The following is a 20,959-nucleotide window of genomic DNA, read 5'->3' as shown; positions in this document are numbered from 1 at the left end:
TTCGTGGATATACATTATTTATATTAGAAAAAAAAAGTAGGTAATGTTTTTTCATTATGGCGCCAGATCGGAAAAATGTTGTCTATATAGCAAACCCAAAATGAAGGTTGAAGATGTATGGATGAGAACAGGATGTCTTCTAAATGTTATGAATAGAAGTTTGCTAGAGCAGGAGAGAGTGGACATCCCATGGCAGTTCCTTCAACTTCACTGTAAAACTTATTTTGACAAAGAAAATATCCAGAATGAATAACAAAGTTGAATAATTTCACTATGTCCTGTGGAAATGCTTGTGAAAGTAGATGTAGTGTATCCTCTAAGGGTACATTATTGAAGAGAGATTCTATGTCAAAGCTAACCATTAGATCAGTGGGTTGTAAGGAAACATGTTTCATTTTATCTAAAAATCTGATGAATATTCTATGAAGGAGTGGGAATTACCAATCTGAGTTTTTAATAGATGTGCTAAAAATTTGGATATGCGATAAACAGGCGAATCGATAGAGTCGGACATTTATTTCGTTATGTATTTTAGATAGAAGACAGAACCAAACAGTTCTAGCAAAATATTTTTTTAAGTTTTTCTGTGATGTCTCCATCTAGGTTTAAAACTTCATCTAGTTGTAAGTTTAATTTTCTATGAGTTGTCTGTTCATATAGTGTATGACAGCTCCATTATACAAGGGTGATGCAAAAACTGATGTGTCTAACTACTGACTTAGTATCTCTGGTGTGGTAATGAAGATTTTAAAGAAGTTGGTAAGAACTCGCATACAGAAATGGGTAGGCAAACAAGCTATACTCTGCAAGGAGCACCATAGGTTTACTAAGGGAAGGTCATGTTTTAGCAATTTGCTCATATTTTATAACAGTGTTACAGCCGAGTTGGATAAAGGGAATGGATACCATATGAAAAGCTGTTGCATAAACTGCAGAATATGGGATTGGAATATAAACTCCTGACTTGGATCAGTGGATGGTTGACAGAGGATATCAAAAAGTGGTATATGGTGGGTGTGAATCTGCCAGATTTAAGTTGAGAGGTGGTGTGCCTCGGGGTTCAGTTCTTGGGCCACTGTTGTTCAATCTATACATTAATAACATTAAGAAGGGTCTAACTGGAGATGTACAATTGTTTGTCAATGACACGAAGATAGGGAGTGCAATCAGGGATGCTACTGATATCCAACACTTACAAAATGATTTTAATAGGCTGGAGATTTGGGCAAACAAAACTGTGCTATCAGTTTAATGTGAGTAAGTGTAAAGTTATGCACTTTGGAGTAAGGTCACACAGCAAAAAAACGTTCAAAGGTCACATAGCAAAAGTTGCAAATACAACTCAGAGGATAATGCATAAGAGGCCTGTATCACTTTTGACTCCTTTTATAGTACTCTTTCCTCAAAATATTTTGAGGAACCAGAACATTTTGCCACTCTCCTGATATTTATTTTCTATATTCTTACCCATGACTAATGTTTAGCTACTTTTACATGTGACTTAGCTCTCTTACATTTTTCTCTGTATTCTTTTAGAGCATCTGCTTAGGAGCTTTCAGTATACTTTCTTTTTTCCAGGACCACTTCTTAACTTCTTGTATCCATAATAGTACTCTTCTTTTTCTGCCGTTGTAGACAATTTCACCACATGCCTATCTCACTAAATCAATCGATGTTTATTTTGAGAGTTTGACACTGAGACTAGGTTTGGTTCTTGTTTTCGAACTGTTTCATTTTTTTCTTGAATAATGTTTGTTTAGTTGAGTCTACAGTTTACCTGTAAAAGCTGCTCAACTCCTAACTCTTTTTAAAAATTACATAATTGTTCTTTTCAATGTGATATTCATTTTTATCCTACTTAAAATTAAGTGATGATCACTTTCAATTTCACATCTACTGTGATACCCTTGTATCCTGAACAGCGTGAAGATATCACTATCAACAATAACACAGTCAATGAGACTTTTATTTCTTGTGTCTTCTCTCCATATGGACTTATGTACATTTTTATGCTGGAACATGGTGTTAGTAATGATAGCTGCATCCTGAGCAGAAATCAGGATATTATTTCTGTTATGTAATATATAAATATTGCACAAATAAAGGGATCAACTAAGATAGTTAATCAAGTCATCTAACAATTCCAGCTAATCATAGCATAATAATAAAAAAATTAAAAACCCACTTACTGCAACAATCATAATAAAGTTGTCCAAAAATCCAAAACCAACAAAAGGCAAGGCACTGTGTGTAGCAACGGCTCTAAGCTGAGCTGGTGTGGGTGGCACTGATTCTTGGTCTAATAAAAAACAAACTAGTATTATAATCTAATTACAATAAATGAGGCATGTGAATGATATTATATAATTTGAAATAATTTCAACTTTAAAATAATTTTTAAAATTTCTTATATATTGTTCTTTTGATGATAAAAATTACAAAAAGTATTTGATACAGTAAAAAGATATATACTTTGATGGGCCAAGGTAAATGGCTACTAGTTTAATATGGCCAGGTGTAAGGTGATGCACTTTGGGAAGAGATCAGAAGTTATGTACTGTACTGATCTGCAGGACACTGATGAGGCCATGGACCTGGGTGTGATTGTGGACAGGAAGTTGCAGTTTAGATTGATGAAGCCAGAGACTTGGGAGGTTAGTGGACAGGGAGTTAAAGTTTAGCAGGCACATAGCAAAAGTGGATAGATCAGCTCATCAGGTCACTTGGTTGTTACTGAAGAATACTTTGACGAGCAGAGACAATCAGGTTATTGTTCCTCTTTATTGAGCCTTGATAATATCCTGTCTTGACTACTGTGCACAGATCTGGGTGCCAGGGTTTCTTGGTGATGGGGAGGAGGTAAAGAGGATACAGATGCGAGTGACTAAGATGGTAGCTGGTCTATGAAATCAACCTTACAAGAACAGTTTGAAGATTTGTGGGTTATAGGAACTAGTTGTTGATAGGCGGAAAAAGGGTTATATGATTGAGACATTCAAATTATTGAGGGATTTTTACAAGATTAACTGAGAGGATATTTTTCAGAACAGATGTTGTGGGAGAACTAGGGGACATCCATGGAAAATGAGCAAGAGTGTAGTTAGCAAGGGTGTTAGAACTAGGTTTTTTACATGGAGAGTGGTAAAAGTGGGATAAGCTGCCAGAGTCTGTTGTGGGTGCCATGACTGTGAATGAGTTCAAAGCGAGGTATGACAGATATACTGCGAATGCTGAATAGTTCTTGACATGATGTTTAGGGTCTTCTTCGATGAGTCTAAGGACACCTTGGAGTTACCCATAATAATAATAATCACAAAACCAAGAGAACAAAATCTCAGAAATTCTAATAGACAAGAAACTAGATTCTTGTTTTAATCCTAGACTCAAGAATAAGCAAACAAAGTTTGCATGTAAAGAATCTTTCAGACTAGGCTATTGTACATTGAAGCAATTATCTTCACATCAACTACCTTAATGTCCCACAATACAAGGCAGACTCCCTTTTAGACATGTATATTGATATGCATTATGGGAATAGTCAATGCCCAGACCAGTTTTGGTCTTTATTGCAGTCTCTTCAGGGAGAGCTAGATCCAGGAAGATACTGAAGTTAACTGTTCTGGCAAGATAGATTGACTGCACCTGTGGTCCCTTATCCCTTTTGGATTTGCAATGAAATTTCTGGATTAAGGAATATTACTGAGCATTTGGCTTGCCAATTGTGGGCTATTGACTACCAGGGAGCCTTTTTTTTATTTTATACACACACACCTCGGGGCTCCCACTGGCTACCAAGGAAAGAATCAGTGGAGTTGAATTCATGATTAACAAGAAATTGAAGAGCAACATAATAGAATTTGACAGTATATCTAATTGAATAGACTATACACTCTCAAGATCATCCAAGTCTATGCGCCAACAATAAGTCATGCTGATGAAGAAATTGAAGACTTCTATCATGTTGTATCCCAATTTCAGAATTGTAATGAGAGATTTTAATGCTAGAAATAGTCTACAACAATCACATGAAAGCTCAATGGGAAATTTTGGATATGGCATGAGAGATGATAGAGGAGCAAGGCTAATAGAATTTGCAGAAAAAGAAAACCTATACATGAATTCTTTTTTCAAAGAAAAATGAAACAAAACAGAGGAAGTGGATGTGGAACAGTCCGAGTGGAAAAATCAATGAAATTGACTTTATCCTCAGCAATAAGAAAAACATTTTTCGGGATTGTTTTGTTATCAACACCTTCAACAATAGAAGTGATGATTGAATGGTATGCAATAAGATTCAAATAAGCTGCCAAAAAAGAAAGAAGAAAATGTCTTAAAGATCAAAGCAAAATACAGATGCACAATGTACACAAACTCAAACTCAACATTAAAAAAGAAATATTCCAACATGAACTAAACAATAAATTTAAAAATCCTATTATTATGACAATGCTGATCCATCAGAAAGTATGGACATTATTACCCAAAACCTTTCACAATGCTCACTTGAAATAGCTGGTACCACAGAACAGAAATAATACAAAATATCTGAAGGACCAAAACAGCTTATGAAGAAATGAAGAGAAATAAAACAAGCAAATAACTTACAGAATAAAATTCAATACACTGAATTTTACAAAACAATCAGAAAACATATCATGGAAGAAATAAGAAAATTCAATTGTAAGTTCATACAACAAACAATTGAAAACAATCATAGTCTCAAAAAAGCCACACAATTGATAACACAATAAACAGATGGTTGCAGTCAAAGTAGGAGATGGAACTATCACTAGAGATAGATGTGCTATAGCAAAAAGAATTGAAGAATTTTACTCAGTATTATATCGGGATGAAATTAAATGAAAAAGAAGACAACTATGAAATAACTGAAGTTCCACAGATTCTATCAGAAGAAATTATGTGGAGCATACAAAGCTTGTAAAATGGAAAAGCTGCAGGTGAGGATGAAGTTATAGCTGAACTTCTAAAAGCAAGTGGGGAAATGATCTATAAAACCTTGTAGAGTGTTTACAAAAATCTTGGCTCATTGAACCTTTCAGCACACCATTAGTCACCTGTCTTTGCCTCAATTCTGCTCCTCCATATACCACTTTTTGATATCTGTCCAGCAGCCACCCTCTTAGCCACTTAACCAGTGTCATATCCATCCTCATTTGTTCTAATTTGCATAACAGAGTTCTATGTGGCATTCTGTCAAATGCCTTTGCAAAATCCTGCAAAATCATAGTTAGCCATTTTCTTTATCCAACTCAGCTGTAACTCTATTATAAAAAGTTTGTAAATTACTAAGGCATGACTGACCCTTCACAAAGCCATGTTAAACCTCATACAACATCATATTTTTAATCTACCCATTCTTGAATTCTATTTTTTACCAATTTTTCTAGTATTTTTATCACCACACCTGAGATACTGATTGGCCTATAATTTGCTACTGTAGTCTTAGAACCTCCCTTATGCAAAATAATTATTTTGCCAACTTTCCACACCCTTGGAACTCCACCAGAGATGAGACTTAAACAGATTAGTCAAAGGCATTGCCAGTTCCATTGCACATTCATGCAAAACCCTAGCTGATATCCCATCTAATCCCACAGCTGTATTTACATTGAGATTTTTGCAATATCCTAAGAACTTCCGATTCATCTACCTCTGTTTCCGCATTAGTGTCTGTCACCTAGGTTAAAGCAGTAACCTCACCAGGATGATATATCCTTGGAAAGTGGTCACTTGGTAACTCAACTATTTTCACATTCGAAAGTTTAAAAAAGAAATCAGCTTGCAAACCTCAACTACCGCTCAACACAGTAATAAACCTGTCATCCCTTACCCTGAAGCAATCAGCACACTTGCACTAAATACAACTTCGGCTTAGCACCGAAAAAAAAAAAATCCCTTCTGAAGAAATAATGATACGGGTAGAACGCAGTATCCACAACCTTCCCAACCATATTGCCAACAATATCAGACTGGATGTAGCTGGTGTTCTTACCCAAGCTAAACCACCAAAAAAGCAACCTATCTAAAGAAGAATTCAAAGCTCTTCATGAAATAAAAAAAAAAAAACAGTAAAATAATAATTACTAAAGCGGATATGGGAAATGCCACTGTAGTTCTAAACAAAACTGACTGCACAGGTAAGCTTACCCTCTTTACTGTTAGATCAGTCTACCTACCTCCCTACAGAATATGATCCTACTAGCTCACAAATCATATATAGGCTCCTTAAGCCTTATATAATCATAGTCACTTATAATCATAGGCTCCTTAAGCCTTAACAGGCTCCTTGGTCTGTGGAAGTGAGTAACAAATTAAAATCTTTTAACTCTATCTAGACCCTCCCCCCCTCCCGAAATATATGGACTACCAAAAATCCATAAGAAGAATGTGCCATTACGTCCCATTGTGGATGCACTGATTCCCCCACATACAAATTAGCCAAATATTTAGCCAAAGTGCTCACACAATATACTGGATTCTTCTCATAATCTGATTTTGCCTTTCTTGCCATGCTGGTCACCTTTTTTGCCTTAGCTGTTATGAGTTTGCTGGTAACTTTCTCTTTATATACCCTTCACAGCATTTTCTTCCTCTGCAGATCATGCTTAATGACATTACTCATCCATCTAACTCCTATCCCAATCACCCTCCTTACTCTAGATATAAAATTAACTACTTCCTCTAGATGACCCTCAACTATATCCCATGCACTACTAACATTCTTATCCTGCAGTGTTTTATGCCATGGTACAGATTTAAGCATCTTCCTAAGCATATAATAATCACCTGCCTTGTAGTTCCACAAATACCCCTTCTTGTTAGAATATTCCTCATGTTTTACAATCTCCCAAGTCAAGACCGCATTGTCACTTTCACCAATTGGAGGCAATGTTGTCACCTTGGTTATGGTTAACTGTTCTGATCCTATGACCAGGTACAATACTCTCCCACCCCTAGTCCCTCTGTCACGTGCAGCTTTAAGTAATTATCTCACAGTAGATGTATAAATTCTATTTCCTTCCTGCAATGTGATCTTTCTTCCTTTCACTCTATATCTCCATTGAAGTCCACCATAATAATCACTCTACCTGTACTCATTGTACTAATTTGTATGGAACTCCCTGGCCTATAGCAACAACCAACTATATATTTTGTCTTAATGGCCATAATCTAGCACCAAACTGGTTCAAATATCACAAGTTATTTATTTATTCTTATGGCAAAAGGAATACAGAACAGCTACAGGTCAATGTCCAGTCTGGAAAGCCAATCCAAGGCCTCATCCGTCACCATGTGTATGTCCTGCAGGCCACCACCGTGAAATTGGCACCTTGGGCAATCGTTCACAGTATGAGTAATCATCTGAGCCACGGGAGAACAATCACAATGAGGGTGGTCTAACAGCCTCCATTTATAAAGTAGGTAGCCACATCTGTCCTTAGTTCTGATCCTGTTGATTGATGACCAAATCTTCCTAGGAAGAGCAAAACCAGGCTGCAGAGCACAGGGATCTTCTACCAGGAAGCCATTTGTTGGGAGATTGTTGGACCAGTATTCTCTCCACATGTCAGGTATTGATGGCAGGGCAACTGAAGAGAGTTCGTCCATGGAGTAGAAAGGTTTTCTAGATTTTAGGCAAAGACTAGGTAGATTTATGAGAGTCTGGTGCAGGGGCAGGTGTGGGTTGCTCATTGCTTTATTAAATTCTTTAATCAAGGCTTGTCTTCTCCATATGTTTGGTGGAGCAATGTTAGATAGAACAGGCAGCCAGGAAAGAGAGGTGCTTTTCACTGTCCCACTAATTGTGCACATGGTAGAGTTTAGCTGGGTGTCTATAACGTTAGTGTGTGCACTTCTTTACCAGACAGGGGCACAATATTCTGCTGCAGAGAATGTGAGGGCTAGTGCAGATGACTTAGGACTTCTGCATCACAACCCCAGGTTGTTCCAGCAAGCCTTGAAATGATATTGTTTCTCGTTTTAATTTTGTTGAACAGGTTGATGTTGTGCCTTTATAGGTTAGACTTCTGTCCAGGCTCACTCCAAGGTATTTTGGGTGAGGCTTGTGTTCTACCATTTTTCCACATAAAAGAAAGGTTGAGGTGTCGATTTGCCTCTGCATTGTTTAGGTGATATACTGCTGACACAGTTTTTGTTGAATTTGGCTTCAAGTACCACTGCTTGAAGTACTCTTCCAGGATGTTCAGATCTGTGTTCAAGGTTGATTCCAGGTTGGCAAAGGAGGATCGCTAGGTCATCAGCATACATATACTTGCTTGAGCTGGTATGTGGTAAGTCATACACATAGATGTTAAAGAGTAAAGGGGATAACACAGAGCCCTGTGGGAGACCATTGTGAAGGAATCTGGGCCTGCTCTTTTTTCTGCCAATATGGACCCAGATCTTTCTGTTGGAGAGAATGGATTCAAAAAGCTGAAAAGTTTTTTTGCACCTTATAATATTTCCTAGCTTTAGGAGGAGGCCCCTGATCTAGACTGTGTCATAATCTGATGTTAGGTCAATGAAAGTGGCTCCGGATTTAAGTTTCTTCTGGAAGCCTGCTTCAATCTGTGTTGTCAGGATCTGGTCACAACAACTTCTTCCCGGCCTGAAGCCAGCTCATTCAATCGGGAGTGCTCTTTTGATGAGTGGTGAAATTCTTTCAAAGAGCTTAAAGGTGGAGCAAAGCAAGGAGATAGGTCATAGATTTTTGACATCATTTGGATCTTTCCCTGGTTTGGGTATGGTAATTATTTTGGCTTCCTACCAAATCTGTGTGGGCCAAATTTTTGAGAAAAAGGCGGCCAGCCATGTTTGGCCTTGTTGACCGAGATGTTTTAGAAACTTGGGGAGGATACCATCCACTCATGCAGCCTTGCCATTCTTGGTGAGTTTTAAGGCAACCTGTACCTCTTCTCAAGATACAGTTCAGGAAGCTTGGGGCCTGTCTTCAGGATTTGTCTGATGGAAGATTGCACAGTAATTTTCCTAATAGAGCTAGGACGTATCTTGGAAGTTTTCAATAAATTATTAGTCATCTGATAAGTCCTGATCTGTCCCACCTAATTTTCTCAGAAGTGACCAGTTTTTCCGGCTAGATGTGGTGAAATCGAGTTCATGGATGGTTGAGATCCATCTTTCCTTTCTGTTTTTATCCAGCGTTGCTATGAGCCCCTTAGCAACAGTTGGGTCTTCGGTCTCTTCATATTTGGATAAAAGTTCTTCAGTTTTTCTCTACTCCAGCATGGGATGCATCGTTTTCTGTAGCCTCTAGGACCAGAAACTTTGGCTGCAGTTTTGATTAGTTTAACAAATCTTGGATGGCAATTAGGGGTGGGTAGAATTGCTCTAATAGTTTGCTCGATTTGTTTCTGAAATGCATTCCAGTTGGACCTGTGAAGGTTCCATCTAGCGATTGGTGTTCCGCTGATGACTGGGATTGATGTGCCTGTCTCTATTAGTGCAGGACAATGCTGACTATTAGGGAATCTGAAATATCACAGTGTAATACCACCACTGTGGTATTACAGTACTCACCTGTAAAAACTACTTGGCTTTAATTACTTTTAAAACTTGAACTTATTTTTTTTCTTTTCAATATGATGTTAATTTTTATCCTTCTTAAAACTAAGTGAAGATCACTTTCAATTTCAGATTCACTGTATCTTAAACAAGCATGAAGATATCACTATCACCAACAGTCAATAAGAATTTTTTCCTTGTGTATTCTATTCAGGTGAATTTGTGCGCATCTTCATACTGAAACATAACATTAGTAATATTATTATTATATTATTAAGTATTAAATATTATTATATTACGTATTAAATATTATTAAATAGTAAATATTATTATAATTATTATTAAGACTGGCTGGCTTTTCATTCAGGGAAGACTACACAGGGGAGATGGAGAGTTGTATACAGTACAGTAGAGTGGATTCTCACGATGAGACTGAACTCCTTGGAGATGTCACATAATAATTATTGTCATTCAGGAATGACAGTCAATGGAGTCACAGGACTCATCATGGAAGGCCCATCCTACACAACACAGTCTATCATTCCACTCAAACTCATTCACTGTTTGTGCTCTCACTACCCTATCAGGCAATGCATTCCATGGTTCAACCACATTCTATAAAAAGAAACCACTTCTCACCCACTTGCTCAAGACTTCCTTCCACAACTTCCAGGGATGGCCCCTTGTTCTACCACATGCCCAATGCTGTACATGATCTCTCTCACTAATTTCTCTAAAATCTTGACAACTACCGATGAAATACAAACTGGTCTATAGTTTGACACTTTCATTCTATTACCATCACCCCTTATTGCCCTTGGGCACCTTTTTCATAGCCAGACTCTTTTTCCTGGCAGAGAACATCAAAAAGCCAGGTTAACAGACATGTCAGTTTTTGCACATTCTCTTAAGACTCATACCGAAATCCCATTAAGTCCTATTGCTTTATTGATATCCAGAGTATTCAGTATTCGAAACGCACTGCTCCTCTTGTACTTCTAAATCTCACCTGCCCTATTCCTCTAGTATTGAAATCTACATTTCCAGAATGAAATACAGTATTTTAAATACAACAATGTCTCAACTATGTCTAATGACTAGTCTGTATTCAAAACAGAAATCTAGCAGGCACTTACCATTATTATTAGTTTGGCCCTTTTCACCAAATTTTCCCAAAACATTTCTATATGCTTAAGATTCATTTCCTGCTATACTGTTTAGATCTCCAACATAGATTATCTTTTCCATTTTCTTTGTCAGCTGTGTGTCCTCGAATGACTGGAAATATCCCTCCACTTCTCTGAAACAGAACCTTCTGCAAGACCACAAGTCCAAATAACTTTCATTCACCAATTCCATCATCATCATCAAATTCCTGACATATACCCTCAAGGGGTGTACAGGATATGATAGTACTACATTAAAAATTTACATCATTACTAACTTCCTATCTACAATTTTCCTCCAAATCAGTCTGTTACTTGTCAAGACTCCAATATTATCATTATCAGATTTTATATTTCTATCGTCTAAGGCACATTGTACCATATCAATCCACCTATATCTTAGTCTTCCTCTGGGTCGTTTTCCTGCCAACCTGGCAGAGAACACTTGTTTTGCTAATCTTTCCTCACCCATTCTGTTTAAGTGACCATACCACCTGAGATTAGCTCTGCTAATGCATTCCTGGATGCCGACAATGTCAAGTTCTTTCCTAATATCCTCGTTTTTAATATGATATTGCCATTGATACCATGTGTTCACGCCTATAATCTTTCTCAGGACTCTCATATCTGCAGCGTCTAGTCTTTGGTCGAGTGTTTTACTTCTGACCCAGCTCTCAGATCCATAAGTTAAAACTGGTTTGAACACTGTCTTGTATACAGCTAATTTAGTGTTCCGACTAATTTCTCTCTTATTCTATATGAATTTATTCAATTGACTTCCAACCATACCAGCTTTATTGATTCTGTTGTCTATTTCCATATTTAATTTACCATCTTCAGTAAAATTCGTGCCTAAGTAGCTGAAATGTTTTACTTGTTCCACAGGTTCATCGATCATAACACAGTTGACATTTTCAACAATTCTACCTATTTTCATTGTCTTTGTCTTTTTAATGCTGACCTTCATACCATATCTATTACAACAGTTATTCAATTTAGTCAGGGAATCTTGCAAACTTGTAGCAGATTTATTTAGAAGTATAACGTCGTCCGCATAAAGCAAAGCTCTGACATTAACATCTCCAATTCTGATATCATGTTTAATACCACTTTCCTTCATAATGTGATCCATATAGATAATGAATAACAGAGGGGATAATGTACATCCTTATCTCACACCAGATTTAACATTAAACGATCTTCCTGTACTTCCTTCAATTCTAACTGCCAAATTACAACTCAAATACAGACTAAGTATTGCTTGATATAATGCCCCATTGACACCATATAACTGTAGCGTATTGAATAGCTTCTCTCTTGGCACCTTGTCATATGCCTTTTCCAGATCGACAAAACTTAAATATCTTTCTTTGTTATATTCCCATGCTTTCTCCACTATTTGTCGTAAAGTGAAGATCTGATCCTGACAGCTTCTATTTGGCCTGAATCCAGCTTGTTCTTCACCAAGCTTTTCTTCCACAATTCTTCTCAACCGTTTTTCAAGTATACTTGCATAGATCTTGCCAGGAACACTCAGTAGGGAAATACCTCTGTAATTCTCACATTCAGTTTTATTTCTTTTTATATATGGGTACAATTAGAGCTCTACTCCAATTATCAGGAATTTGTCCCTCTGTCCAGGCTTCCTGAACTACGCAGTGCAGCCACTGTAAGACTTTTATACCACCATACTTCAGCATTTCTGGTCGAATATCATCTACTCCTGCTGCTTTTCCACATTTCAAGCCTTTGATGGCTGTTTCTACTTCAAGTATGGATATGTATTCCTAACAGTATGCCTGTTGAGTGTTTTTTACCACTGTGCTATCACTGCTTGTTTCATTTAGCAATTTTTCGAAGTAATTACTCCATACTTCAAGGATATCTTTTTCTCCTGTTTTCATGTCAACTTTATCATCTCTAACTCCTTTTACAGCTCTCTTTCCTCCATTTCTAAGCTTCTTCAACAACCTCCAGAATATCTTACCACCTTCTTGATATTTATTTTCTATGTTCTTGCCAAAGTCCTTCCATGACTTTTGTTTGGCTAGTTTTACACAGTGTTTAGCTTTGTTACATTTGTCTCTGTATTCTCTAAGAGTACAAGCTGACTTATTTGCCAGGAATTTTTGATTGCTTTCTTCTTTTCCTTCACTGCCTCTTTAACTTCCTGTGTCCACCATGGAGTTCTGAATTTTCTATCCTTGCAGACAACCTCACCACATGCCTCTCTGGCTGAATCAATCAGGGTTTTTTTCAAGGCTTGCCACTGAATCTCCAAGGCTTGGTTCCTGTTCTCAAACTTTTTCATTTTTTCTTCAATAATCTTTGTGTATTTTAGTCTACAGTTCACATCTGAGAGCTGCTTGACTTTTATTCGCTTTAAAACATTCTTACATATTCTTCTTTTCAATATGAAATTCAATTTTATCCTGCTTAAGACTAAATAGTGATCGCTTCCAATTTCAAATCCTGTGTACACTCTGGTGCCTGCACCACGCAGAAAACATCACTATCAACAATAACATAGTCAATGAAACTTTTCTTATTCCTTGCCTCTTCTCTCCATGTGAATTTGTGCACATTTTTATGTTGGAACATGGTGTTAGTAATAACCAGTCCATGTCCTGAGCAGAAATCCAACAGGTATTTGCCATTATTATTGGCTTTGCTCTTTTCTCCAAATTTTCCCAAAATATTTTTGCATGTCTGACAATCATTTCCTACTAGGAAATGACAGATCTAAATAGCAGAGTAGGAAATGACAGATCTAAATAGCAGAGTAGGAAATGACAGATCTAAATAGCAGAGTAGGAAATGACAGATCTAAATAGCAGAGTAGGAAATGACAGATCTAAATAGCAGAGTAGGAAATGACAATCATTTCCTACTCTGCTATTTAGATCCCCAACAAGGAGCAACTTTTCCTTTTTCAATGTGTCAGTTGCTTTTTCTAAAGCATCAAAAAAATTCTTCCACTTCTACCTTAGTAGAACCTCCTGTGGGACCATAGGCACAATAAGTCTCATTGTCTAGTTCCCCATTCTCATATTTGCCCATATCACTCTAAGATTAGCCTCGTATTTTGTGTTGAATACTATGGCTACTCCTTTTCCTTGATTGTCGTTTCCTGAATATAACATTTTGTATTTATTGCTCAGAAAGATCTCTCCAGTTTTGGTCTTGTTTGTTTCAGTCACCCCTATTATGTCGATCTGGTACTTATCTAATCCCTCAGCTAGCTCCATTTCTTTGTTATTCAGGCTTCTTATGTCGATAGTACCGATCTTTAACTCTGGTGATGTTGAGTTGGGGTGTGCTTTCAGTTTTGTTCTAGTAGCTGACTTTTTGCTGTTCAACCTGGTTTCCTGGCGAAAACAACGGGGACCTTGTTTAACCGGGCGACGCCCCAGCCGGCATGAAATTTTGTCATGTTGTACCATCATTTTCTATATTGGTTTAAGCCAATAAGAATACAATTTGGTCGGCTAAATCCCAAATTTCCAGCCCATCCTCGTTCGTTCAGTATCCAGGTAGACTGGATGGTAATCACTTCTTTTATCTTCTGCATCTCAGTAAAAACAATTTTGTCCAAGCGATAATTCTCTAGTTCTGCAAATTTGTCTTCTTTTTCATGAATTCTTCTCACATTGATAATGACTATCTTCAATTCTGCTGACTGAGTTTGTCAGTATCTAACTGCTGACTTTTCATTGTTTTTTAATTTTTAACCAGGTGACAAGCCAACCAGAATGAAATTTCATCACTTTCTACCATTATGTTAAGGAAATACAGAACACAATATGGATGCCTATAAGTTCCAAGTTGCCAATCCATCATCATTTGTTCATTATCTGGATATTTACTAAGGACACAAAATGTGAAGGTGAGGAATGGACATTAGGTCATATAGTGAAGTGTGATTCATCACTCCAGAGAATGAGTTTACACTACTACAGAATCGAATGGTGACCTTTACATGCCCCACCCCAATGCTCAGTGTTGCCTTTGCTGCATTAGGCTTCTGTGCAGTTGCATGACCATGAAACCACATGTTCTTCTACTCCCAATGAACCAGTGTGGTGGGATTGCTTGCAGAGGCATTTTGGAGCTTGACAGTGAATGTTTCAACTGAGAACAGGCAATTTTGTGTGCGTGTGCCACATGCTTCAGCATTCAGCAGTCCCACCCTGTGATTTTCTGTGGCATACCAGGTCGCAAATTTCCAAACTGAGTTATTGCAGGTGACCTGCTATGTAGTGCCACAACCGATAGTGGCACATCAAAAGTCACTGAGCTCTTCAGCACAGTTCATTTTATTGTTAATGTTTCTCTATGAAGAATTGAATGCCATTCCTACCTTTTATACCTGTATGAGCTATGGTTGTAATGTATATAGCCATATCTACTACTACTACAAAGTGGTGTCCAGAATTTTTTGCTCAGACAGTGTATATGCTGAATGCAGAAGAATGGCAATAATTTTCGTCTCTTACTATGAAAAGTGCAGGATTTTTTACACAATCATACATATAAAATGTTAAAAACTCTGTGATAACTAGAAGTATAGTTATATTAAGGATTAAGAAGGATAAATATAACTTGCAGTTATATTCTTAATACAACTACAGTTCTATTTATCACAGAGTTTACATTTTGTACATAAGATTGCTTAAAAACATCCTGTTCTTTTCATCTCTGTTGCATTTCAATGTATTCAGCATATACACTATCTGATCAAAAGTCTGTGAACACCACTTTGTAGTAGTATAGTGAAGAAAGACAATGTGTTCAAAAAAATAAAAATTAAATAAAAAAAAAAGTGATAAAGAAAAATTTTGAAGGTACACCATGAACAAGACTATTTCCAACTATCCAGCTAAGCATTAACAAGTTCACAGCCTTTATTTTTGCTAAATTAGGCTTTTGTGAGAGTATCAAAAAATTTTGAGGCACCTATGAGAAATTATAAGTTAATTCTATATTTTTTAAATATTACATTTTTTTTTTTTACTAGTAATTAATTTTACTCCGTGATGTGGCTGCTCTGTGATTTTAACTGCAAAGATATTGGGCACACACACACACTGTATTCCATATAAACAGCCATGCAGTAAATGAAATGAATGGTAATTGACTATTACTCATATTTTAACAGGTTTTGAAGACAGTAACTGAATTACACATACTAATTTTGAGGAATACTGCCCAAGATAGATGCAGCTGATATCAAGCACCCATGTAATTGGAAATGGAGTAATGTGCTCAAACAAATGTGAAAAATTCTTGATTGGTCGATTGGCAGAGCCTCTGTTACTAATGGCTTGCAAAAAAGTTAAGCAAGTTTGAGCGTGGTTAGTAGATGGAAGGGAACAATCGTTCGATGCTGTTGGCACATTCTCCCTCTACGAGTCTTTGGACTCCCTGGAGGTGTCACATAATAATAATAATATTTCACTGTTCTCCATTAGGAGCTATATAAGATTAGTGTCGATATTTTTCTGATTGAGGCAAGATCAACTCTGTCAATAAAATGTCCAAATAGTGCCATCTGATAAAATGCAGAACTTTTTAAAAAGGGAAGAAAGTTGTCCTGAAATATTGCTTGCGAGGTGCTTCAGTGTAGTATTTCGCAAATGCATAACACAGGATCATAGCTTATGAATAAGGGTTCATTTCTTCAGTTCTTGGTGTATTTTCTGGTTATTTTTTAAAAAATCCCTAATAAATCATTCTTTACCCCACCCCCTGCCCCCAATCCTCAGAGGATAGAGTCTGCAATGGCTGGAGACACCCAATAGCCAAAATGTTGAATGTTTTTCTTCTTATTATTTTTTTGAACAGAAACTGCCAGGGAGTCATGGACTCCTTGAGGGTGCATGACTGAAATGGACTGCCATTGGATGTGTGTGTGTAAGCAGTGTGAATGAATACAAAACAAAGTATGACAGCTGGTGCATGTAGTATGTGGGTAGAGTTTACAATGGCTGGCAAGACACCCAACAACTGAAAGGGTAAAGAATTTCTCTTATTATTATTAAATGAGACTTCCTTGAGGGAGACCACATACTACATGCATCACTATCATACTTATTTTTGCATTCATTCACACTACTTGTACTCACAACATCCAATGGCAATCCATTCCAATCATGGACCCACCTTTTAAGATAAAAATCTAGCCCTCCCCCTTCTTAGCAGCATTCATTCTCAGCTTTCAAGGATGACCACTTGTCCTTTCCCCACCCTCCATAAATTGAAAATTTCCATCAACTGAAATCCTCTATGACCTTTTCAGAAGTTTGTAAGTCTCAATCATACCACTCCTTCTTTCTCCTGTTTGCTAGTGTCTGCAGCCTACAAATTCTCAATCTGTCTTCATAATAAGTATTACACAATCCTAATATCATTTTTAACACTCTCCCTTGCACTTTCGCCACTGTAGAATAATCACAACGGAAACCAGACCAGAGCAGACCAGACCTATGCACAATAGTACAAGTGAGGTCTTATGAAGGCCTTGTACAGAGGCAAAATGACATCTTTATCTTTACATGTCAAAGCTTGTTTCAGCATTGAAATTATCTTTTGTGTTGTATTTGCAATCTTTGCTATATGGTCCCTGAATTTCAACTTCCTATCTACTAACACTCCAAAATCCCTAGTCTGATCAGTTTCTTCTAGCATAATTCCACCAGTATAATACAACATTGGATATCTAATCACGCCAAAGTGCAAAACTTTACACTTACTTACACTGAACTGACATCCATTTCCCCATGTCCGCAATTCTAACCTATTCTGCAAGTACTGCACACCAGCTGCAATTCTGTTAACCCTACTTATCTTTGCATCATCAGCAAAAAGCTGTATGTCACCCATCAGATACTTCCCAATGTCATTATTGTACAGATTGAATAACAGTAGACCAAGCACTGATCCTTGTGGTACGCCACTGGTTACCTTTAAATCTTGCAGACTCACATCCTCTGTATACCACTTTTTGATATCTGCCAGTCAGCCATCCTCTTATCCACGCTAATATTTTATAATCCAAACCCATATTCTCCAATTTATGCAACAGTATGCCATGCCGTATTACGCTGAAATATTATGCTTATGCTGAAAGAAAAAGTTCTCCTTTGCAACAGGAAGAATCTAGCATTGTAGTGCTCTACACTACGGTAGTTAATGAAAATAGCGCTCAATGAGAGAAAGCTAGACAAGGCTGGATACGTTTTATTTCAGAAACTGAAAACTTTGTATCGATTTTGGTTGGAAAATAGAAAAACATTTTCATTCGCCGAAAGTATCAAATTCATTAGTATATTATACATTATACAGCAACCGGTTTTGTATAGTTTTAGAACCAAAACTGTATACAGTATAGTTTTGGTTTTCATCACGTTTTTAGCTCCGCAAAACAAGAGGCCGAAAGGGATGCTTATATCCTTTAAATAAATAGCATGTGCTTATCAACGCTTTTAGATACCGTAAATTTTGTTTAAAGCTTGAGACATGTTACGTTACGACACCAACAGACCAAATTTTATTTTTGCTATGTTTTTCCAATGCTGTCCTCTCACCTGCAACAGATTCCTTTTGAAACACTTGAAGTTCCTTCAAAAACATAGCCCGTTCTTCTGGAGTTAACATTAGTATAAAATCTTGTGCTCCTTGTCTCGTAAAGAAACTTTCAGTTCTTTTCTTAAACCCAACAACTCCTCTGAACACCTCTGAATGGTGAAAAAACCGGGATAAATGTAGGCGATGGGAAACCAAATTACGAAAGAATAAACACGTTACTAGTGAAGCCATTTTTCTACTGAATCAAATATTAAAAGCTTAAATAAACTGCTCCAAACATACAAGAAAACTGCCAGCACACACACGATCCATAACCGTGACAAACAACAGCTCCACGCTGCTTCAACGGGTATGTTTATTATGATGTTTATAAAACAGTCATTATACTCAAGATTGGAAACAGAAATTTATCATGTTATCGTAAATGTTATATACGACTTAAATTTGAAATCTGCGTGCGTGGCATCAAAAACATAACTTATAGTATAAAAATATCTTGTTTTCTACAGCATAACCATCATAACAGCAGCAAAGTAAACGATTATCAATTTCATCCCTTCACAGCACCACGCGGCTTACCGAGTTTTGAATGGATCTGTTTTTTTGTGATACTCATCAAATTCTCGTTATACTCAATATTAAAAACAAAATTTTGTTATGTTGCAATCATAAAAATATACATTGCGTAAACTTGAACTCTGCGTGCGTGGCATCAAAAATGTAATTTCTATAAATATAAAATATAACTAGCAGAGGGGAAGGGGGGCATCCGCCCCGAGCGACATTTTGAACCTTTTTGAACTTTTGCAATTTATTCTAAAATACAATCTCGAGAACTCATTTCCAAATATTGTAATACTACAGCGAATTTTCCTCACATTGCTGCAGGTATTGCTAGTTGTGAGAGGAGTTTTTCTAAATAAAATAGATTAAGAATTACCTACATTATTATGAAATAGACTTCGCCAATATCATCGACGATTTTGCTAACAAAAAAGCAAGAAAAATAACATCTTAGAATGTTGAAATTAAAGTTTTACTTCAAAAATAAACATAGTGTTTTAATTTAATTCTCTATACGTCGTTTTGACTTTTTGTAGTATTTTTGGTGTGTATTGAGAGGGGCGAGAAACTAAGGGACCGCCTCGGGCGGAAAAGCTCTAGCTACACCACTGATAACTAGTGACAAATTAAACGATTGTACCCAACTGCTTCTGCAACTTCAAACCAGTAGCAGATCCACAGTTTTGGGTCAGGAACGATTTATATATAAATGAAATAACTGAAAATTACATGTTATAATTTTAACGTTACTTCTTTTATTCAGTGGCTTAATTACTATGGTGTAGAGAATCCAGTGTTCAGTATGACAATGAAAACAAGCAGGATGGGAGGCTCTGAAGACTGCAGGGAAAAATACGAATCGTATTTATTCTACTGACTTTATTAATAACAATGATTTTAATCTTTCGCTAAGAGCTCTAATTTCAACTGGCATTAGCCATTTAAAATTGTGTCATCATTCAAAACAACCAATATTATTATTAAATGTATTATTACTTATATATGTGTGTGTGTATGTGTTTTAATTTTTTAAGTTTTATATATAAGCTTCATTTTTGTTTTGAAAATTCGCAGTATTGTTTTGCTCCGTTTCTCGAAGAGCAAACAAACCAGTGATGACGTACCGTGGGTATTGATAGTGGAGGTGCAACAATAGTGAGGCAACATTATTTTAAAAAAAAAATCATTAAATTTACCGTCGCTTCGACAGGAAAAGATTTTTTTTACTTAATGCTTCAAGTAAATTCTTTTTATCTGAAATTAAACTAAGAGAGAGATCCACAACTTTTTTTGCCTCTATGAGCACTAGGTAAATTTGGAAGAAGCATACACATAGTTCATCATCTTTAACAATATTTAACTTGACTTAGTATTTTGGTTTGAAAAACTAAAAGTACACAGTTATCTAAGAAAAAAGCCACAAGGAATAACTAACTCCAATTCAATTCTCGACTGCGGTAACCTACTGAGTAGAACTAAGCTAGGTGTGCTCTTGAAACCTGCCGCCTTTAATTTCCGCACAAATTTCAGTTCAGTGAGCATGCACCTCCCTGTGTGCTGTTTGGTATCCGTTCACTTTCATTCATTCGAGTGTTATCTTCAATCCGGTGGTTGGCGGTCATGGTCCCCTTCACTTAGTCCTATAGTGTGTATTTGCACAGTATTTTCACCTGTCCAGTATTCAATGTCCTTCATATCATGGTCTTGGTTGGCCTCTTCTTTCATGTTATGTAGTTTTTATCATATTCGACAGTCCTCCTTCTCTTAGAGCATGTCAGAATTTCATTTTCTTCTTTCAAATCTCATTCAGTAATCTTCTTTTCGATTTGTTCTTTCAAGTACTTGATTGTAACTTTTTCTATCCAGCTAATCAGCATCGTTCTTCTTAATAACCACGTCTCTAGAACCATCAATTCCCCCCATTTCTTTTCCGATTATCCATGTTTCTGAGGTGTACAATAATGAAGAATATACTTCACATGTCAACAGCCGTACTGTTGCATTTACAGGGTACCGTCACATTTTCAATGCATATGACAGGATATTACTCCATGAAACTTTATTTTCTAAGCAGGAGGAATATCAACAACCTAGTGTTA

The 20,959-nt window shown here is 36.7% G+C and overlaps 1 protein-coding gene across 1 annotated transcript in view; it reads right to left on the bottom strand.

Moving 5' to 3' along the window:
* LOC150107323 (uncharacterized) overlaps positions 1-18,524 on the bottom strand; it is a 361,006-nt gene extending 342,482 nt beyond the window's left edge. Inside the window, exons 1-2 of the mRNA XM_090391793.1 lie at positions 18,296-18,524; positions 2,190-2,299 (exon numbers count right to left, since the gene is read on the bottom strand). Coding sequence (XP_090247919.1) covers positions 2,190-2,299; positions 18,296-18,365 — 180 coding nt within the window. The 5' untranslated portion in view covers positions 18,366-18,524. The remainder of the gene's footprint in view (positions 1-2,189; positions 2,300-18,295) is intronic.
* Positions 18,525-20,959: the final 2,435 nt, after the last annotated feature.

The sequence above is a fragment of the Typopeltis vanoorti genome, chromosome 4 (genome assembly GCF_054136105.1).
Source record: "Typopeltis vanoorti isolate ZY-2024b chromosome 4, IOZ_Tvanoo_1.0, whole genome shotgun sequence".
NCBI lineage: Eukaryota > Metazoa > Arthropoda > Arachnida > Uropygi > Thelyphonidae > Typopeltis > Typopeltis vanoorti.
This window is presented reverse-complemented; position numbering and strand designations above follow the sequence as displayed.